Source organism: Erythrolamprus reginae, chromosome 2, assembly GCF_031021105.1.
Source record: "Erythrolamprus reginae isolate rEryReg1 chromosome 2, rEryReg1.hap1, whole genome shotgun sequence".
Lineage (NCBI taxonomy): Eukaryota > Metazoa > Chordata > Lepidosauria > Squamata > Dipsadidae > Erythrolamprus > Erythrolamprus reginae.
In genome coordinates, this window is record NC_091951.1 from 181,373,016 (window position 1) to 181,395,499 (window position 22,484).

General features: G+C 40.9%; 1 protein-coding gene and 1 non-coding gene across 3 annotated transcripts; both read left to right on the top strand.

Moving 5' to 3' along the window:
* Positions 1–523: 523 nt before the first annotated feature.
* On the top strand, positions 524–20,751 carry KANSL2 (KAT8 regulatory NSL complex subunit 2). Of its 2 annotated transcripts, none has more exons than XM_070740660.1 (10): positions 524–689; positions 1,524–1,782; positions 6,604–6,782; positions 9,922–10,036; positions 11,093–11,256; positions 12,693–12,859; positions 13,979–14,075; positions 16,568–16,821; positions 18,875–19,105; positions 20,105–20,751. In XM_070740660.1, exons 2-10 carry the CDS (start codon positions 1,532–1,534, stop codon positions 20,201–20,203), a joined length of 1,557 nt encoding a protein of 518 aa, XP_070596761.1. In that variant the 5' UTR covers positions 524–689; positions 1,524–1,531; the 3' UTR covers positions 20,204–20,751. The 2 variants fall into 2 exon arrangements, with proteins under 2 accessions (XP_070596761.1, XP_070596762.1); XM_070740661.1 differs by lacking the exon at positions 524–689 and adding an exon at positions 832–1,108.
* On the top strand, positions 14,961–15,102 carry LOC139163274 (small nucleolar RNA SNORA2/SNORA34 family). Its single transcript, XR_011558440.1, has one exon. It is a non-coding gene; the product is annotated as a small nucleolar RNA SNORA2/SNORA34 family (small nucleolar RNA).
* Positions 20,752–22,484: the final 1,733 nt, after the last annotated feature.

Genomic DNA, 22,484 nt, shown 5'->3' on the forward strand with positions numbered 1-22,484 from the left:
GTGTGGAGAAGAGTGGAGGGCTGCGTCACTAAGCTCCACCCCTCCATAACCCCACCCCCATATGACCAACGCTCCCCCCCCCCGGGCCGTGGAAAATTGGTCTAGCTTAAAGCCGGTCCCTGGTGCAAAAAAGGTTGGGGACCTCTGCTTTAGATCTAGGACTTGTGATTTGAGTGTTCCCTTTATTTTTTTGAGCAGTGTATAGAGAGAGTCTTAAGACTCATTTATGTCGTCAGGCTTGGGCCGATTAGATCTTAGCCCCTGGCTAACGAATGATTGTATGGTTGCTGTACGAATGGGTGTGACTGATTTTAATTTAATTAGGGATTTTAGATTGCTTTGTAATTTTAATTTAATTGCATTGATTTTATTGTAATTTACTGTTTTTTATATGTTGTCAACCGCCCCGAGTACTTCGGAGAGGGACGGCATAGAAATCCAATAAATAAATAATCAATATGTAAATATATGTATACACACTTAAAAAGCCCGACGCCTTCACTTTCCCTCCAACATTTTTCCTAGTGAAAAATCAAAGGGCGGTTCTGACCGCCTTTTTCCGCCCGCCCCATTACACCGGCTTGAATGACATTTCCTTTGCCTAATCTCGTCTCGGTCTACGTCATCTCCGGATTGGCTGGCGAGTGCGAGCTCTAGGCCCTGCTGAGAGCCAGAGCGCGAGGACGAAGGTAAGATGGCGGCTGTGGCTGCGCTGACAAAAAAAAAAAAAGTGAGGGCGGATTGCCCCCCCCCCTCTCAAGATGGCTTTTCCTCTAGCTCTTGCCCAACGGCTCCAGGGGGGAAAACAAGCAGCCGGTGTGGGGAAATCGCATGTGGCCGAGGAACCAGAGTCCCCTTCGAGGGGGATCAAGCAGCTCCTTGTCGACTGGGTTGGGGAAGGCTTCGCCCCCGCGTGTCTGAATTAAGCGAAGCTCTAGAAGCGCAGAGGAGAGAAAGGCGGCGGCGGCGGCGGTGGGGGAGGGACTTTTAATCCCTTTTAGGGTAAAAGAGGGAACATGTTTTGTATGAACTTTAAATACGTTACGGTTACGAAGGCTCGCCGTCGTTTCGTGAGGATCCTCGCCATTGTATAAAAGATCTTTATCTGGTATTTAGTCACAGGAGCCGCAGCTGCTTAAGCGGTTAAAAATAAGGGTTAATGGGGGTGAGGAGGGAGGGAAAAGAATAAGGTAATACCCAGCCGTTTGAGGAAAACTGGGACGGGAAAAAGAGGGGAAAAAGTCGTCTCAAGAGTCTTCTTTTAAAATTTATTGCCTTTTTCGGGGTTCTGGTCGGGGTGGTGTGAATTGTTTTAGGCTCCAGTTAATCCAGGGTTTGCCTGTAGTCTGAAATATAGAATCTGTGGTGAATCAAGATTGATCACGAGGAAAGCTTTTGAGAGTCAGACGGAAAAGCGAAATAACCTTGTTGGGAGGAACAAAGGGATTTTTACAGTAGCAGAAGTGACTCTCTCTCTCTCTCTTTTTACTGAACTTAAATCTGTACTAACATGTTCCTTACAGGCACTGGCATGAACAGAATTCGCATTCATGTTTTGCCTTCCAGTCGGGGGCAGCTCACTCCTGTACCACGGCCACAAGAAACCTTGTCCTGCGCCTTTGCTCACCGTCCATGCTCTCAGCCTCGTTTGGAAGGACTCGAGTTCTGCATTAAGCACATCCTTGAAGACAGGAATGCACCTTTCAAGCAGTGCAGCTATATTTCCACTAAAAACGGCAGGAGGTGTCCAAATGCAGCTCCCAAGCCGGAGAAGAAAGATGGGTATGCATTCTATACGTTCACATTATATCTAGAGATGAGCTGAAATGTTGTCTTCTCTCTCACTCAGCCTTTGGAGCAGATCATAAACACTTCTTGTATCATAGGTCTAATGAAAATATTATTTTATTTATTTTATTTATTTATTCGATGTTTATGCCGCCCTTCTCCTTAGACGCAGGGCGGCTTACAACATGTTAGCAATAGCACTTTTTAACAGAGCCAGTATATTTCCCCCACAATCCGGGTTCTCATAGACTACTATATTGCATAGAATAATTGTGGAATACCTTAAAGTTACATTCATGCAGTTGTATCATCCTCTGTCAAGACTGTGCAAACCATTTTTATTGTGTTCACAGATATAGTACTTAAATAGATGAGCAATATCTGTACTTTATATGAGGCAGATTACTTTGGTAGCTTTCTTTGTTCTAAAGCAGTGGTCCCAACTTGGGCGGGGTGGGGAGAGGAAGAGGGGATGGTTCCTTGCAGGCGAGCATGCTTGCAGAAATGGAGCTTTGCACGCTTACGCAGCCCAGTTGTAAATGGGTCACAGTCCAGGAGTTGGGGACCTCTGTTCTAAAGAACATTTTCATATCTTATACTTCTCAAATAATTCCAGAGCATCTGTTGATTAAAAATAAGGAATTGTCACATACCGATGTACAATTGTGAGGTAGCTGGACAGTTGCTCATATTTCCTCCCAAAACATCCAAAGTCAAGTTTGTTTTACAGACCTAGCTCAGTGCTAATCACAGGCTTAAAAGATCGGGACAAAGTTAATGGTTAATTAAAAGTTAATTAAAAAGAATAGTATACAAAATAACACATTTAAATAAGCTAAAGTTGTTACTAAATACATGTTTCTACCCAATTTCTAAATTATTAAAAACTCCAGTCTTTGTTTTTCAAAGCCTTTGATTGGATTGCTGGGTAGAACTACTATACAGAGATCTTTGAGAAATGCAGTGAAAGTTACAAATCTGTTTACCTGAAGCCTGGTAAATCAAGAGATTAGAAATAAAAAATACATTAAAAGGGAATTTAAACTGACTGTTTTCACTCATTGGCTACAAGAAGGAAAAAAGGAACAATATAATCAGGGTTTCAAATTCTCTTATAGCCAACTCAATTCTTGAAATGTCTGTTTCCTGACATGGTCCACCTTAAAAGATTGGCAGTTGAATTGACATTCTTTAAGAAGTTCTTAGAAAAATATAAATGGAATTCTAAAGCATTGTTTACAATACAATTATATGGACAGATAAAATTTTTGCACTCGTGGAAACAAGCACTGAGGCACTTCCGTGTTGAAAGGATTAACCAGTAACATCACAGTTGCCTGAGCCCAGTTGGAGCCTCCTTTCACATCCCTGACAGGAGCTGGAACAAGGGACAAGAGAGTTCACCCCACCCTATGGCAGCAAGCAGCACTCAGGTCTCAAACTCGGGCTTGCTAACTTCTAACCCAGCATCCTAACCATGAGAGCCACTGTGCCCTTAGATGAAATAATAATTGGGAAAGATACAGGAGCATTGATTTAAATTATTAGGTTAAATGTATATCCTGCTTTTTGTACAGAAATTTAAAGCAACATACAGAGTTTTCTCCTAGAGTTGCTGACAACAACCATGTTTGGTAAGTTGGGCCGAAAAAGCCCCTCTGAAATGTGATGGTTTGTTTCATGGCTGAGGACAAAAGCCAAGCATGTACTCTGGATTATGGAACTAACAATGATGGATACTGTTTACTTGTGCTAGTTTTACCTTTTTTCACTGCAGATTGGGATTCATTGAGAAAAAAATGGCTGTGTCTTTGAAACTTCCTTAGCATTAAATTTCAAATCACAAGCCTTCATTTATACATTCTCCTTTACCCTTTATTCTCCACAATCATGAGGAATAAATCAGAAACTTATATTTCCATTTTAACAGTTAAAACATTTTATTAAATCACAATTGGTTTGAAATATGCTCATTTAGGAGCTTTTACTAATCATCCAATGTTAACAGTAATGGAATGGGTTCTTGAGTCATGTAACAACAAGATCAAGGTCCTAACAGTGGAATGTAGACACCTGCTGGATAAACGTTTATGATATATATGTGATTGTCAGACTTTGTAGAAATCTGGTTCTTGTCAGTGCACACATATTGGCCATTGGTCAAGGAAAATGGGAATCCCAATCTCAAGTGTCTGGAAAGCCACAAACATCTCAATTTCAAATAACAAATTGAATATGAAAGTACTGTATAGATTTCTTGAGTTTGCAGCTTTCTTAGAAGAGGATTGGAGACTTCAATACATAGACCTTAAGTATAATGTGTATTTTTTGAGAACTGGAGCACGTTAATAATCCAAACTGGACACCTTTAGAGGTATTGGGATTATGGAAGTACTGTATAGACTTAAGGGCACCCAGTCAGGGAAGGCTGCTGTAAGAATGGCATATATCATTTTTGTTCTGAAGGAAGTAAGTTTAACAATTTGGAAATCATTGCTTTATTGTTTATTTTCTAATTTGTACCATGTAAGTAGTTCTCTTCATTTTGGTTCCTTTTTTTCAAAATGCTTGAGGGCAAATTGCCTGCTTCAGTGTTTAATCATGATTCTACATTCCAAACACTCTTATGAGTGTTTTGTTTAAATGTGAACTGCCAAATGTGCAAGTAGGAATCCTTGCTTTTGGCCTCCAGGAAAAAGACTTCTTAGGTTTGCTTGCTTTAAAGGGCGTTAAAGAAATGCTTTAGAGCAGTAGTCCCCAGCCTTACCAGCTTGATGGACCCAGCGCAGGTGGGGGAGTGAATGGGAAGTGGATGTGTGTGCACACAACTCCACTAGTCCAAATGACGGGTGCATATGCCCTCCACTCATGTCAATGGAGTTTTGCACATGAGTGACAGGAGCTTTCGCTTGTGTGTGAAATTCCACTCACACAAGTGGCATGCACTTGAGCTCATGCACGAAGCTCCATTGATGCAGGAGAGGATATATCCTTTTTCTGGCAGTTATGTAAATGTTATGGTCATTAAGCTAGAGCTTAAGTTTTTACGCTACAGTTTTGGCAAAACTGGCCAGTTTTTCAAAAAACCTGGAATAAATGGTTTTGGCAAAAGTGATGTAAAACACATCACTGGGACGCTACAATCAGCTTGAATGTGGGCTGGTTGCTGAGTGCCCAAAATATGTCCATGCGACTGTGGAGGCCCTTGACTATCAGAACTTCAGAATTAGGTCATAAGTGCCCCCAGGGAGATCCTTGTAACTTCAGATGGTCACAAGTCAAGGACTAGCACTAAATAGCCCTATATTACTACAATTAGTCCTATGCATTAAGAGGTTGCACTCCTGCTGACAATTAGTCCTATGTTTATGACCAAAATTATTATGTTAAGTGAGAATTTGTTAAGGGAGTTTAGTCCCATTTTACGACATTTCCTGCCACATTTGTTAAGTGAATCAATGCAATTAAGTTAACAATACAGTTGTTAAGTGAATCTGGTTTCTCCATTGACTTTGCTTCTCAGACGTTTTCAAAAAACAAAAAAAAAAACCCCAACCAAACATACCCCGGACACTGCAATGATCATAAATATGAACCAGTTGCCCAAGCATCTGAATTTTGATCACATAATCATGGGGATGCTACAAAGGTTGTAACTGAAAAACAGACATCTTACTTTTCAGTGCCGTTATAACTGAACGGTCACTAAATGAACTACTGTAAGTTGAAAACTACTGTACTGTGGGATAATACAATAATATTACAATCGCAACAGTACTACCCTGTAATGTAAAAAATTGTGTACTTTAATGAAAAAAAATATTTTTCTATTAAAAGGAAATGGGTGGTAGCAGAGAATCTGGTAAAGAGCTATAAGTGATTTGGGAAGAACTTAGATTGATTTCATTAAGGAGAAGAAAACAGATGAGACTGAGTTAAAGGCTGTCTAGCCTAGTAAGAAAAGGAAGCAAAGAAAGTGGGACTGAGATGAGCATGTCAGCAGGAGTGCAACGTCTTAGTGCAACATCTCCCAAACTGAGCAACTTCTAGGTATATTCACTTTATTGATTCCAAATAATTTAATACCATGTTTCCCCGAAAGTAAGACAGTGTCTTACTTTCTTTTTACCCCCAAAAGCCCCACTATGTCTTACTTTCGGGGTATGTCTTACATTGGCAAAAAATTGAAAGGGTCGCGTTCCCGAAGGCATCTCCCCAGAGTCCAGAAGGGCAGCCGCAGGACAGGAGCCTCGTGAGCCCTTTTCCAAGTTCAACCTCAGGGCTCCAAGCGGCGTGCACGCGTGAAGCCACAGACGCGTGTCGGGGAAGCGTGTGTCTGGAGAGGAGGAGCCGCTCTGCGCAGTTGGGCAGCCCCACCTGCCTGCCGGAAAGGAGGCGGGCGAAGGAGGGCGCAGCTCTGGCCGCTCGCCTCGGAGCTGGTCGGCCTCGCTGGCCGCCTGCAGCCGAGCCTCGGCAGGACTCGGTTGCTGGGACGAGCGCCTTCGCTGCAAGCCGCCGCCCGCTTGGCTCGCTTCGGACCAGCGCCGTCCTTCGCTTTGCCAAGCTGGGGAAGAGGCGGTGTTTCCCCGAAAGTAAGACATATGTCTTACTTTCGGGGTACGGCTTATATTAGCCGACCCCCCTGAAACCCCCGATACGTCTTACAATCGGGGGTGTCTTACTATCGGGGAAACAGGGTACCAGAGTTGGAAGGGACCTTGGAAGTCTTCTTTCTTTAAACAATATGGAATCGTTTCGGTATTAATTATTTTGGAAATTACAATACATAACTTGCTGTTTCACCTCTTTGCCTAGTGTGTCATTCTGTGCTGAACATGCTCGCAGAAACGTGTTGGCCTTACAGGCTCAAATGAAGAAGTCTAATCCTAGCCCTGTGAGAGAGTCTCTTCTCTGTCAGCTGAGTTCCTATGCCAAGACGGAGCAGGGCTCTCAAACTGCAGAAAATAACCGTAGTGAGGGCAGCAGGATATTGGGTAAGTGGAAGAGATGATAATGTTACAGTCTCTTAGGCATTTTTTATTCTTTTAAAATCCGATGCAAAGGTGGAATTTTATATACCGTGTTTCCTTGAAAGTGAGACCCTGTCTTTATATTATTTTGAACCCTGAAATAAGTGGTTGGCCTTATTGCCATGTAATCAAAAGTCTGATTGGGCTTATTATCAGGGGATGTCTTATTTTGGAGGAAACAGGGCAGCTTGATCATATTCTAACAAACCTTTTTCAATAAGTAGTTTAAAACAAAGCAACCCAGAGAGAAGATGGAAGCAGATAATGTTCAGTCTCACTCAGTATTAGGTTAAAATGTTTCTAATTACATGCCCTGATGAATGAATGAATGAATGAAAAACTATAAACAAATGTATATTTTATTTTATGTACGTTGAGAGCATATGCACCAAGACAAATTCCTTGTGTGTCCAATCACACTTGGCCAATAAAATTCTATTCTATTCTATTCTATTATTTGGATTTCCAGGCTGCCCTGAGTTTATGGAGAAGAGCGGCCTAGAAATCCAAATAATAAATTTATGTTTCTCTTTAGGGACGCAGTGGCTTATTGGCTAAGATACTGAGCTTGTCAATCAGAAAGGTTGATGGTTCGAATCCCAATCGCCGCGTAACGGAGTGATCTCCCATTACTTGTCCCAGTTTCTGCCAACCTAGCAGTTTGAAAGCATGTAAAAATGCAAGGAGAAAAAATAAGAACTACTTTTGGTAGGCAGGTAACATCGTTCTATGCACCTTCAACATTTAGTCATGACCGCCACATGGCCACGAAGATGTCTTTGGAGAGCACTGTCTCTTCGGTTTTGAAATGGAGATGAGCACTGCCCCCTAGAGTCGGGAACAACTAGCAGTATGTGTGAGGGGAATCTTTACCTTTATGTTTTCCTTTTAATAATAATAGTTTTTTTAATAATAGGTTCAACTTAAATATCTTGAGAAATCACAAATTTATATTTTAGCTAAGGGCATTGACTCTGCATTCAGAAGTCATAAAGCATACACATTTTGTTGTTTTGGTTACATTGTTTAATTTAGGAATTACTCTAGAGGGAAGTTACATTTAAAATAATATGTTTACTGATAAATCCTATAAATCACATGGACCCATTTGTAGAATAATCTGAATACTTAGAAAATATAGTTTTCTGAGTAAGCTGTAAAAGATAAGAATATCCTTTATCAGGATGGCATCCTGTGCCTTTGGTTTATTTTTTACAGAGATCTCGGCCTTAATTTTTGAGAGCTCTCTGCAAGTAACCAACTCAGTTTTTTAAAAAGAATTTGCCTTCGCTTCCCTGTAGGTAGTTGGATGAAGAATGGAAGAAATTTAAAATATTAAGTTGATAATGGATGCAGCATATATTAATTGGTGAATAAGTAAAATTAGATGTGGAGGTGAATTTGTGAATGGTCTTTATGGTTTATACTTTAAAAAACCTCAACCACATAAATCTCTTCCTTTTGCCAAATAAGATGAGCAAATAAATACTCTATTTTTCGGAGTATAAGACGCACCTTTTTACCCCCCAAAAGAGGGTGAAACTTGGATGCGTCTTATGCACAGAGTGTAGACCCATCCAGCCACTCCAACTGCCTCTCAACAATTTACCTCCTTGCAGCAAATAGCACAGAGTCTGATTAGCATAAGCAACTGATTATTGGCCTCTTGACCCACAGCTGATTGAGGTTGCAGACAGGCCACTGCTGAAACTGAAAGTGAAACTAGTTGCAAGGAGGCAAATTGCTGGGAGATAGAGGAAGAATTTTATTTTCTTGTGCTAATCAGACTGCTGAAACTGGATGCAAGGAGGTAAGTCAATAGCTATAAGTCTATAAAAAGTTCAAATTATTAGATTTATTTTTTAAAGATTGCTTTATTATTATTCTAGACTACTTAACAAAATGAAGAAGCTTTTTAAAATAAATGTTCTGAAGAGGCCCGGTACTGTTATATCTTTTGTTAACTAGCAGAGAATAATGTATACTTCCAGAAAGCCACATCAATTTTAACAGCATTTGCACAAGTATAATCTGACAGTGTCCCATTTTAGTATTAAGACAAGGCAGCTGAGTTAAATCTTTACTTAGTAATGTTTGGAGTAGATCTATTTAAATAATTGGGAGGACTTAGCGTGATTACATTTAAGAAAACTTTCTGGGATTAATACTACTGCCATAATGTATATGTCAGCATTCCAATAGCATCCAAGAAATAAATCAGAGTCCAAAGCTTTGCCTTTTTCAAAGTTCCAATTTATTAACTGAGCCATGTTAGCACAACTGGATAAACCTGAATCTAAAGTTACAAGGGTATCTCCACCCAGGTTAGAGTTTATTTCCTTGCATCTCCTCCCATAAGCCCATCACATGAACCAGACATTTTCTGCCAGCGTATCCTGCAACACCCAGCAGCTTCCGGCCAGCAACTTCTAACCTTGGGAACCTAAAAGGAATGTGTAATGGCATGCAGCCAACCTCCCCCAAGTTCCCACAGCAAGAAACATTCCAAAAGAACATAGCATGATGTGGCAGGCCAAAAGCTCCAAGCATTCTGGCTTTGGCCTGACAGTATACTTCTCCAATTCTTTGCTATTTCTGTGAGTCAGACACACGCGCACAAAAATTCACAGAAAACAGTGTATATTATCTGTGCTGTTTGTTGGGAGGCAAATTGCTGGGAGGCAGAGGCAGAATTTTTTCCCTTGATTTTCTCCCCCCAAATTAAGGTACATCTTATACTCCGATGTGTCTTGTACTCCGAAAAATATGATATGTTGATTATGGTGCTAGGTTTGTTTCCTTACCAAATCAAGGTTTATATTATGGATGTATTGGTCTGGCATTTAGATAAATAGAAAGGTGAGGTTTTCCAATGATGCTCTAGTGATTAGTTTTAATGTAGAGTTTGTGATTAAATGAGTATTTTATGGATGTCCTACTGTTCTAGTTGATGGACATCAGCTTATATCAGCTTATAGAAGGGCATGTTCATATGAGATTTTCACTTTGGTACGTCTATTTTAGATTATATTGATGACATTAAACTAATTTTACTAAAGAATGTAGACTGTCAACATACTTTTCTTCTTTTTTGTTTTTCCAGATGAAGACAGTTGGAGTGATGGAGATCAGGAGCCTCTTACTGTGGATCAGACATGGAGAGGTGATCCTGATAGTGAAGCAGATAGCATTGATAGTGACCAAGAGGATCCTTTAAAGTAAGTCTCTTGATTAAAGTTGTGTGAATAATTGCTGCAGAGTTGTGCAGTAGATATAATTCATTTCCCCAAAAATGTATTTGAACATACTCATATTGAGTATGAGCTTTCAAAGACAAAGTTCTTGCTTTAGCATAATCCTTTCTCCTCCAGAACAATTTGGGTCATTCTTCCCAGCATCAATTTTGACTAGTTCTCTTTAGGAGCACCAGAATAATATTGCTGATGGGGTATGTAGGTAGGAAGCTTTAAATGTTTTTTAAACTACAAAGTGCAGCATCCCCTCTCATTGGATGTACTGTACTGACTTATGATTGAAAGCTGTGGTTAGTGACATGCAGAGAGACTTGTTTCATCAGTCCTACTTTGTGCACAAAACTCTCGAGTCCCAACCTGTACTTGTAAATATATATATATTGAATATTTTGACTGTTAAGAATTAAAGCAAATTAATGTTGATCTTTATATCTGATGTCTTGTTTGGCCTGCCCTTTTTCCCCGAGGCACTTAGGAGAAAGTATATTAGTCCATTTCTTCTTCATTTATGACTTTATTTGCAGTCCAATAGAATTTCAAATATTTGTATGTAACCTGTGAGGTTATTCCACATGTGTAATTTGCCATATGTTCTGGTGTGCAGTTAAGCAGCAACTGGGTAATGTATGAATCACATTTCACATTAACTAAAGATTATAAACAATTGTTGAGAGAAGGCCTTGTAGAATGCATTTTTGAAAGCTCATATTTTTTCATCCTTTAAAGTGTACAAAAATATTTCGGATCATTGCTTGTACTTAGGACAGTACTGCAAGCTGTAGATGTGTAGCTCCTAAGCTCTTGAGGGGTACTCCAGGAGATACTGCGTTGAACTTCCTCAAGTTAGCATTGTGGTTTCAAAATGTTTTGTATTAAATATTTTCTGCTGAAGGTCACAGGTCTTGCTGATTGATTTCTGTGCTTTTAAATAGCTTACTTTTGTTACCTGACACTGCTTTAGGTGATTCTCCATGTTAATGATTAGAGAGGATGAGTTGTGATTGGATCCTGTTTGTGCAGACATGCTGGTGTGTATACGGCTGAGGAGGTGGCACTGATCATGCGAGAAAAACTGATCCGGCTACAATCTCTGTATATTGATCAGTTCAAACGGCTTCAGCACCTTCTGAAAGAGAAGAAGCGCCGGTATTTGCACAGTCGGAAGGTGGAACATGAAGCCATAGGTAAATGGCTACAACTCTGATCATAAGCGGAAGACATCACAAAATTTGCTGTGAAATTCATTAGAGCAGCTCTATCAGAGTCAGTTTACCAAGAGCTTAGAGCTTGGGAACTCCTTTTTTTGTAGTTATAGCTTGATATTTTCTTTTGCCTGTTAATGTTTACTTGAAGTGGTACTTATTAAGGTGATGTTCAGATTAATTAGAAATGTTCAGCATTTGAGCACCATCTGTTCCTTTAAAAAAGGAGAACTGCATTGTAGCCACGAGAGCTTCATATACCACATGTCTGAATTCAGAGTTTTGCTGTAATCATTAAGAGAATATTTGGCTCCTATAATTAATAAAAACTTCATTATTTCATGAAGAGAAAGTGTTTGCATAAATATCACATCAGTTTTCCTTTGAGACTAAGGAAACATTTCTTAATTGTTTCAAAAGTTATTTTAATTAGTTCTAACAAAGTGCTTTTATATACCGTATTTTTTCGGACTATACGACGCACTGGAATATAATATAACAACCTAGTTCTTGGATAGGAAAATAAGAAAACAAATTCTGCCTCTCAGCATCCATCTGGCTAGTGTCCTTAGCAAACAGCTTGGATTTGGTATATTAGCCTTGCAAAGCTCCATTTGAAAGGCTGTTTTTTCAGCCTTTTAAAGCTCCATTTGAGAGACTGTTTCAGCCTCCAAAAGCTCCGTTAGAGAGGCTGGGCAAGGCTGCATTCAGCGTATAAGATGCACCCAGATTTTCACCCTCTTTTAGGAGGGAAAAAGGTGCGTCTTATACTCCAAAAATACGGTATATTACAGAGTAGAGATTTGAAATATGTGTTCTGAAAACATCACCCTAAAAGTCTTCCATGACAGCGCTGCTGGAAGATGGTGCTTCCTCTAGATTGCACCTTGATTCTTTTTTACTTACCTTTTAAAAATCTTGTGAAGTGCTACATTTATTCTCAGAGTAGCAGAACCTTACAGACATCATAGTTTTACAGAACAGGGATGGGCAGCATTTTAAGAGTTGGGGGACGCAAGACAGCTTTCCAATCTGACCAATTGCCAACCTTAAAATTCTTTCAAAACAGGCTAGCGTTAGATCCCAAAGGAGCCATTTTAAGGCTGAGAGGGGTAGGGATGGGCAGAGTGTAATGGAAGTAGGGAACCTAGCATTGAAAATCACACTATTGTAATAACAATACAATTTGGAGTGGAAGTAAGCTTCAGGTTGCTCATCCCTGCAGTAGAATTATGGTGATCATTTTGTATTTCTTCTCTGAAGCAACAATCAAATCTATAAGAATTGGGCTAAAGCAGTTTCTTTCCCAAAACAGAATGAGTAAACTCCCAGAAGAAATCTAAGAACTCTTTTGATCTGTAGTAGAAGGGTATAATACTTTAATTCTACATTGTGGATGCATTCTTAATGTCTTCCAGGTAGCAGTCTCCTGACAGGCCCAGAGGGTCTTATGTCTAAAGAACGTGAAAACTTGAAGCAGTTGAAATACTTAAGGCGTTATCGACAACGCTATGGTGTGGAGGCTCTCTTGCATCGGCAACTGAAGGAACGCAGAATGCTGGCTACAGAGGGTGCTGGCCAGCAGGTAATTGAGTTATTTGCTTCTCTGTTTGGTCCAGTGGTGATAGAAATTGGGTGCCTGGTTATTTTATGAAAACAAGGCATTAAGTAACCCTTAATTTCCCTTAATTTCCATATACGTGCAGGCTCTGTTCCACGTGCAGAATTCAAGGGAACATCAATTTGGGAAGAGTAAAACGTCTTCACGATGAAGCACTTTTTAGCCTGCTTTTTATGCTATTCATAAGTTCAGTCTGTTGTATGATTATGAAAACACAGGAGGAGTTGATGTGTATACAGTGAACCCTCGAGTTTCGCGTCCTCAAGGATCGCGAAAGGGCTATTTCGCTAGTTTGCAACCCGGAAGTAAACTCCACCATCTGCGCATGCGTGCCCTTCCACGCATGCGTAGATGGTGGAGTTTCCCCGCCGGGCAGAGGCTTCCCTGGGTCTTCCCCCTCTTGCCCCGTAAGACCCCAGCGGCGGTGGGCTGGAGCGAGAGCTTGGGGCACCCTAGCTCCGCTTCCCAGCTGGGAAGCGGAGCCGGCAACAGCGTGGGCGGGCGGGCGGCGCGCGCGAGCTTGGGGCAGCCTAGCTCCGCTCCCCAGCTGGGAAGCGGATCTAGGGAGTCCCCACCGCGCGCGCGTTGCTGGGGAAAGCGCGCGCGCTTGGGAACATCCCAGCTTCGCTCCCAGCTGGGGAGCGGATCTAGGGAGTCCCCCACCGCGCGCGCGTTGCTGGGGAAAGCGCGCGCGCTTGGGAACATCCCAAGGCGAAAGCTGGGATGTTCCCAAGCGCGCGCGCTTTCCCCAGCAACGCGCGCGCGGTGGGGACTCCCTAGATCCGCTTCCCAGCTGGGGAGCGAAGCTGGGATGTTCCCAAGCGAGCGGGCACCCAGGGAAGCCGTTGTGCGAGCAACGGGGTGGGCGGGCGAAGGGCGGGCGGCAGTAGAAGCAAAAACACCATCTGCGCAAGCGCAGATGGTGTTTTTACTTCCGCACCGCTACTTCGCTAAAAATCGATCATCGCGTGGGGTCCTGGAACGGAACCCTCGCGATGATCGAGGGTTCACTGTATTTCAGAGTGTATATTGAAACAGTGGCTTCTCTAAAATTTTATCTTGTGTTTGTTTTGTACCTTCCAGGCACACACTACCCGTTCTAGCCAGAGGTGTTTGGCCTTTGTAGATGATGTTCGATGTTCCAACCAGTCTCTCCCAATGACAAGACATTGCCTTATCCGTATCCTTTTTCTCACTGGTCTTAGTATTCATATTTCTCACAATTAGACCAATTAAACACGTTTGAGTTTTTTAAAATTAATAAGTACATTTTAACAAAATCTTTAATTTTAAAAATAAAACATTAAAAAAATAAAGATAGAAATATCTTAAAATAGTATCAATTCTGATAACAGAATCTCTGCCATATTAATACACATTGTTGCATCCTTTGATTGATAAAAAATAATTATCTTTTCCAAAATAGGTAGATTGCACATTTCTGGCAACCATTCCTTTGATATCTGGAATATTCTTAATATTCTTTTTTGCCATCATTCAGGTTTGATACAAACTCAATTCCTCATAGAGTCAAACTCCAAAGCTTTGATATGTGATTCAACATCTTTGGTACTGGAGGGGGGTTTATTGTCCCAGAGAGAATCACTGCATATCCTTGGGAGTCCTACTAAACTCTTGGCTTCTGCTCAAAGAGCAGAGGACAGCTATGGTTAGGAGACACTTTGTACAGTTTTGTATTGTGCACCAGCTGTACCCCTTCCTGGACCATGAGGCTGCACTCATTATCATTCATACCCTGGTCACTTCCAGAATGGATCATTTTAACATGTTACACATGGCTCTGGTCTTGAAAAGCATCCAGGAACTTCATCTGGTGCAGAATGTGGGTGTGTGAACAGTTATTAATCGAATTTATGTAGCCAACCATCTCACAAGAAGTGACTTAAATATCACAGTCATTGATTTAAAGCCATCATCCCTGCTTCCACCAAACTCTTCACTAAAATGATTTTCCTTCCAAGTTTTTTCCCCCTTGTATAAGTGTAAGATATTCGTATTATCGAAACTCAATCTGTCCCAAAGGTTTTCCACCTTTGTGCTTTTCTTGGCCCTGAATCAAGGCTGGTGGCTTGCTGTAGCCTCTGGTTTCAAGCAGGAGCCCAAAGAAATTACTTCCAATGGTCTGTTGGCTGCTCCATAGCTTCAGAATTACACTGGAACAGTCAATTCAGTTGGAAGCAACAATAAAATCTCACAAAATTACAGTTAAGCTACAGCCTGAAATAAAACTGACAGCGAGAGCAATCAACCAGGGGAACAGTTTGCCTGTGGAGGTTGTAAGGGCTCCCAACACTTGAGACTCTCAAGGGGAGATTGGTCTACCATTTGTCCGAAATAGTATAGGGCAGTGATGGCGAACCTTTTTTGGTTCACGTATCAAAAGGGGGTGTGTGGGCATGATAGCATGCGTTCACATATCCACCCCCTCCCCTCACATGCATACATGCACACCATGCTGCCCTCCACACATACACATGGCCTTTCTGAAGCCATGGAGGAAGTGGTGGTTCCTATTGCAGCCGCACTGGTAGGATTGACGCAATTTTGATTGCTGACACAATTTTTGGCGATGTTTTCTCCTGGCCTCTCCTGAGAAGAAGTTTCTCAGCTGTGCTTCGTATGAAGAATAAAGGTGAGCATTAAGATGAGGGTGGGTGTGAGGGCTTCTTCCAACGGGGACGCTGGGGGAAAAAATTGTTGAAAATTGCATCATCAGTGGGTTCCTACCAGTGCGGCACTCGACCGCAGCGTTAGGAGCCCACCACTTCCCAGAGGTGAAAAAACATAATCACCCAACGTACAAACTGGAAGTGCGTTTTTCTGAACTCTTGCCTCTGGGGCTTCAGGAATGCTTCCCTAAAATGTCCAGAGAATTAAACAGCTTTTTCCAAGGCTGAAAATCAGCTGGACAGCACGCACATGCGCGCTGGAGCTGACACACAGCTTGTGTGCCCTCCGATACGGCTCTGTGTGCTCCCTGTGGCACATATGCCATAGGTTCACCATCACAGGTATAGGGACTCCTGCCTGAGCAGGCAGTTGCACTAAATGACCTAGAAGGTTCCTTCCAACTCAAATAATTTTTTTAAAAAATCTCAAATTATTTGGATCATTTCAGTCCGATGTGTGAATGCATATAAAAAAACGCTCTTCTAAAAGGCTTAATGTTAAATTTTAGGCCAGCAAAAAAGTAATGTTTAGAATTCACTATGCTGTGATATTGGTTGGAAGCTGATGGACTGAGCTAAATTCTGTTGTAAATTTAAATTTCTTTGCAGGAAATTACATTTTCAGTCATGTATAAATGTTGCTACTAAAAATTCAACATTTGTGTAGTTTTGACACCCATTTTTATTCTGAACTTAGAGAACAGAATCAGTCCACTAGTATAGAACAATATCCCAGTTCTAAATCAAAAGTTGATTTTTATTATTGGTTAACAGATTATACTAATGTATACTAAACTCATATTTAACGCCCAATATTTTCTAACTCATACAAGATTCTCCAAGCAAAAAGGTAGTAAAGTCCCTCTTTATTTCCCTAGTTGACACTGTACATTTCCAAGGTCAGATCACTTGCTTAAAGGTCTACTTTTTATACCTACTATGCATTGCAAAATTTACCAAATATCCTTGACTCCATCGTCAGATATTTGCCAGGACACCAATCAACTCCTATTTAAATTGTGCCAAGGGTTAGAAGAAGCCCCCTGCAGCAAAACAGTGCCTGTAAACCTTTCTGAAAATCCCTGCTGCCCACTCCATCTGCAGCTGCCACCTCAGATGTATATTCCTGAGCAAGTACTGTGTGTTCCTGAGGAATTGGAAGCTGTTTCCACAGATCTCTACTTGAGTGCAGCTGAACTCTGCCCCACGGAGAGTTTGCCACTGGAGTTCAGTGATGTGAGTATCTTATGAAGCATTGCAGAAGACGCCATCCTTGATCTTTGAGCTGGCCATGAGCCTGCCTATCAAAGAATATAGGGAAGACGCAAATACATACAGTACTTGTATCAAACTTTATGAAAGCAAAGAGAGGTAAACAATTAAGAAAAGTAAGATAATCAGAGTTACAAAGTGAAATAGTCATTTTTCTATTCATCCAATGTGTAAACCCACCCAACAGGAGAAGATGACTTAGGGTGTATAACATGGCTTTTCCGATTACAGTATATATGGTTCAGTTCATCGTAATATCCCATAGGCAGTGAAAGTTAAAGTGTTTTTAATGTTACTTGTACAACAATGAGTAAGCCGCTTACCAACACATTTCTTATCCTCTTTATAATTCTTTAAAATGAAATTATTTGATGGTACTGGAGGACAGAAGGGAAAGGGGGGACATGATCGAAATATTTAAATATGTTAAAGGGTTAAATAAGGTTCAGGAGGGACGTGTTTTTAATAGGAAAGTGAACACAAGAACAAGGGGGCTCAATCTGAGGTTAGTTGGGGGAAGTAACATGAGAAAATATTATTTTACTGAAAGAGTAGTAGATGTTTGGAGCAAACCTCCAGCAGATGTGGTTGGAAAATCCACAGAAACTGAATTTAAACATGCCTGGGATAAACATATATCCATCCTAAGATAAAATACAGGAAATAGTATAAGGGCAGACTAGATGGACCATGAGGTCTTTTTCTTCCGTCATTGTTAAGTAAATTATTGGAGTTGTTAAGTTAGTACATGGTTGTTAAGTAAGTCTGTTTTCCCCACTGATTTTGTCATCAGAAAGTAGTAGAAAGTGATGTCGTGACCTTGGGACACTGCAATTGTTATAAATAAGAGTGTTGCCGAGCTTCTGGATTTTGTCACCTGACCATTCAAACAGTCACTGAACTGTTGAAAGTTGAGGACTACTTGTAGTTTTTAATACAGTGCTTCATATGAATCCTAATAGGAAAACATTTATCATCTGCCCAATCATTTATAAAAAAATCCTCCTAAATATTGTTTTGTATTTTTGAGGCAATCTTCTAGAGAACGTATTTTTATTAAAATCCATTTTGTTATAATCAGTAGATACACTTGGCATCTATATTATTATTATTATTATTATTATTATTATTATTATTATTATTATTATTAATTAGATTTGTATGCCGCCCCTCTCCGCAGACTCGGGGCGGCTCACAGCAATGATAAAAACAATATACAGTAACAAATCTAATATTAAAGTTTAAAATAACAATTTTACATTAAAAAGCCTCTATGCTTGGAAAGCCTTGCTCAACAAACTGGCTGCTTTGGATCTATAAACGCCCCCTTTTAATTTCATCTCACTTTTTAAAAAAAAAGGAAAAAAGATGCATACCCTCTAAGACAGCAAGCCCGCTCAGCAAACTTACCTGTGTTAGTAGAATGCAGGTAATCCTCAGCTTACAAGCACAATAGAACCAGCAATTTCTGTTGCTAAGCAAGACAAATGTTAAATGATTAATGTTGCACTATTTTGCAACCTGTTGCCAGAGTTAAGTGAAGCACTGCAATTGTTAAGCAAATCATGTGATTATTAAGCAAATCTGGCTTCCCCCGTTGACTGTCCTTGTTGGAGAGCCCACTGGGAAGGTTACAGAGGCTGATGACATGATCCTGGGACAGGGCAACTGTCATAAATACATGCCAGTTGCCTAGCATTCAAATTTTGATGGGGATGGTGCAACAGTTGTAAGCGTTGAAACCAGTCATAAGTCACTTTTTTCAGTACTCTTGTAACTTTGAATTGTTGCTAAACAAATGGTTGTAAGTTGAGGACTATTCTACGTAAATGAAATGAAGCTTAGTCAGACTGCCAAGAGTTATTTTTTTTCATCCTTTTTAATTAAAAGTGGGGCTGATTTTTATGCCTTCCTATGTTGTATGTACACACAAAAATTGGTTAGGAGGGAGGAAAAAGCTAGTTTCCAGAACTGTGTTACCCCAACCCCAAATGGGCTTCTCTGTTATTTCTGATAGGATTTGGATGTTGTTGGAGATGGCATGCAGTGTCCCCCTTCTCCTCTGCTTGCTGATGCCTCTGCTACCCTTGAGAACCAACTGAGCAAAAATGTGGCGGAAACTCCCATAATTTTCTGCTCAGATGAAGAATCTATTCGACAAGGACTTCTAACAGAGGCAGGAAGGGGAAGTTTCCCCAGACAGATCACACTTCTTGCATCAGAACCTCCACAAGAGCCATCACTGCAGGTACTGTGCTAGGTTTGGAGGATTTATTTATTTATTTATTGGATTTGTATGCCGTCCCTCTCTGGAGACTCGGGGCGGCTAACAGCGACAATAAAACAGTGTACAATAGTAATTTGGTATTAGAAATGATTAAAAATCCATTAATATAAAAACCAAACATACATACATACATACCATGCATAGAATTGTAAATGCCTAGGGGGAAAGAGGATCTCAGTTCCCCCATGCCTGGCGGCAGAGGTGGGTTTTAAGTTGTTTACGAAAGGCAAGGAGGGTGGGGGCAGTTCTAATCTCTGGGGGGAGTTGGTTCCAGAGGGCCGGGGCCGCCACAGAGAAGGCTCTTCCCCTGGCGACATTGCTTAGTTGACGGGACCCGGAGAAGATCCACTCTTTTCCTCCGGTGGGCTTCCTTTTGTTTTAGTTAGTTAGTTGCCAAGTGTTACTGTTAGAACAACCTATTCTATAAAGGCCTCCTTGAAAAGCCAGCCAGCCTTTTCATATACACAGGCCGACCATAAAGGAAATGAGGAGCCAATTTTGTTTGTCAAGGGGATTAGCCATCTGCTTGCTGCATGGGTTGGGGGAAAGTTTGAGGAAAGGATCATTACTTCCCCCTTTTCCCCCCTCCAAAAACCCCCCACCCCACCACAGCTGGTAAGTAGTAATATGGGGGGGGGGGGTGTTTTAAAAACTGGCAGGTGGTGGAAGCCTTTGAATTGTCAGAGTTTTAGTTGGTAAACATTCAAGCAATTTCTCTTGAAATATCTTCTCAGTTGCTTTGTTGTTGACTTGGCTTAGAATATAGACAACTTTTGCATACAGATTGTGTATCTGAGAAGCCTTCTTATTTTCATAACATCCAGAAAGAAAAAAACATTTTATTCATATCTGGTTGATATCTAGGCTAATGCATTTTTTATTCTTTTAGTAGGCTAATGCATTAATATTGCAATTTGTATTATTATAAAAATTACAGGATCAATTATCTATCTCTATTAGATTACGCAGCATCTTGTGACAAGCGGATCAAAGTTGGAGGACAGTAAGAAAGATGAACCTGCAACCAATGGGAATTCAGAACCAACCGCTATCAACTGAGATAGGAAAAAACCCTGTCTCCTGTCCGATAAAACACCTGCTGCTGCTCTCGAACTCATTTTGGCTTCTGGTGCTTTGCCAGCTCTCTATTAAATCTTGCCCAGATTTAATGTCTATCTGGAAAACCATGTGAGAGGCAGCTTTAGCATGTTTGAGTGACTTCTTTCAGATCTCATTTCAGGGAATGCCTTTTGGTTTCTGGTATAAATGGAGAGAGAAACAGAAGATCTTAATGTTCAATTAATACAAAAAGCAAAAGCCTCTGCCTTATTGTAGTCATAGGCCCTGATAAGAGGAAATGGCTTAAGAGTATTTTCCATAGTTGAATTATTGGGAGTGTATTTGAAGTCACAGGCTGAGCCATGCTAAAAGCAGAGCTTTTTATTAACTGTACTGTACACTAGCCTGTTGATGTATAATGTGCACATAGCTGGATTTTTTCTCTTTTCCTTTAGCACTGAAGCCCGTATAAGCAATTTTCCACTTCTACATTATAATGTGTATAAAATCCCTTGTAGTATAAAAATAAAAATACTGGATACATTTTATAGCTTGCTCTACCAATCGTATTAATGTAATTAGTTCCTTTGCCAAACTGTCTAGAGAGAAGAAATTACAGAGCCAATTAAATGATTATTTGCCCCCCCCAGGTAGAAAGGGGAAGGAGAAAGGAAACATAATACAGTGTATCTTGCATTGGAACCCAAGGATTCAAAGACATGAATATAATTTCCTTGCTCACTTTCGATGCAAACTTTTGAAACGTCAAATTTTACCAATTACCATTCTCCATTTTGTTACGTCCAATATAGGACAACATTTAGGTTGTGATGAAGGGCACTTATGGAGTTCCCTCAAAGTGTTGGTTCTATGCCTTCGTATCCCAAACCTTACAGTTGTTCCACTGCCTTCAAATAGAAGCCAGTGTTACAAAAAATCATTGGGTTTCCCCCCCCCCCTGAACGAATACTGTGCAAAATGGCTCACATTCAAACTTTTAATTCAAAATGGTTGCGTCTATAGGTGGACCTCAACTTACAACTATAACTGAGATTGGAATCCATTGCAAAGCAGAATGTCACATGCCTACATCACTTAACAATGGCAATCCCAGTACTACCCAATACCATCATTAATTAAATTTGGCCAGTTGTTAGCTGTTGACTGCCCACTCCAAGCCATTGTGGACTTGGTTTCTCCTCTCTTAGTCATGAGCTTTGATAAGGTACAGGGCTGCCTCCAACTCCCAGTTGTCTATTCCTTCCCATCTCTGCCCATTTGGCTGCCCTGTATACTACCGTGCAGGATGGCAAACAGCCCTAGAACAACAGACCCCACTTGGGGGCTGCAGGAAGCCCCTGATCTGCAACACGAAGCCTTGGAAACCCACTAGCCCAACAGTTTTGCTTAAAACTGCCTCTTGGTGTGCCAAAGCTCTGAGGCTGCAAAAAGCCCCCCAATTGCACTTGTAGCATGAAGCCTTTCATAGCATGAAACTCAGCCCCAGCCTGGCCCAATAGCACAGTGCAAAGCTACAGTCAGTGTTTTAGCTTGGCTGCTCACAAGGTAGCTGCTGGTCACATGAGGCCATCTAGAGAGAAATATGTCTAGGGAAGAAAGTCATGTGGCAGCAGCTGGCGCTGCAAAGGACCAAGTTGGGTATGCTTGGAACAGTAGAAAAATTGTGAAAACCAGCTAGGGAGGGTGGCAAGGGCTATGGAGTTCAGGGGACCAAAAGGGCATAGATGGGAAAAGGGTAAGAGGAATTGAAACACCCTTGCTGTTTTAAGTATGAATATGCTGCCAAGTGCCCAAATTTTGATCATGTAACTGAAGGGATTGCAATGGTCCTAACTTCAGGGGGCATTCAGTGCTGCTATAACTAAATGGCCACTGAACAAATGGTCATAACAACTACATTTTGTAATGAGCTCTTTAGGAAATGTTCCAAGTTCAAAATAGTCTTCCCAGCTTGAAATATTTCCAAGACAGTTTCAGCAGAGGTGTCTGAAAGTTGAAATGAGGGGAATTTGAATCATTTTTCACAATGCTGTAGCCACTCTCTTGTATTACCACATTTTTCGGAGTATAAGACGCACCTTAGTTTTGAGGGAGGAAAACAAGGGAAAAAACAAATCTGCCTCTGTCTCCCAGCAATTTGCCACAGAGCAAACAGCACAGATGATATACACAGTTGGCTGTGTATTTCTGTGCATGTGTGCCTGAACCACAGAAATAGCAAAGAATTGGAGAACTGTACATTATGGCAGTATATTAATGT

Excerpts from the sequence above, each read along its gene's own strand:
- KANSL2 (XM_070740660.1), top strand. The coding sequence starts at position 1,532 with ATGAACAGAATTCGCATTCATGTTTTGCCTTCCAGTCGGGGGCAGCTC. Across the intron at positions 10,037-11,092 it reads GACCAAGAGGATCCTTTAAA|ACATGCTGGTGTGTATACGG; the intron begins GTAAGTCTCTTG and ends CTGTTTGTGCAG. Across the intron at positions 16,822-18,874 it reads TGCCACTGGAGTTCAGTGAT|GATTTGGATGTTGTTGGAGA; the intron begins GTGAGTATCTTA and ends TATTTCTGATAG.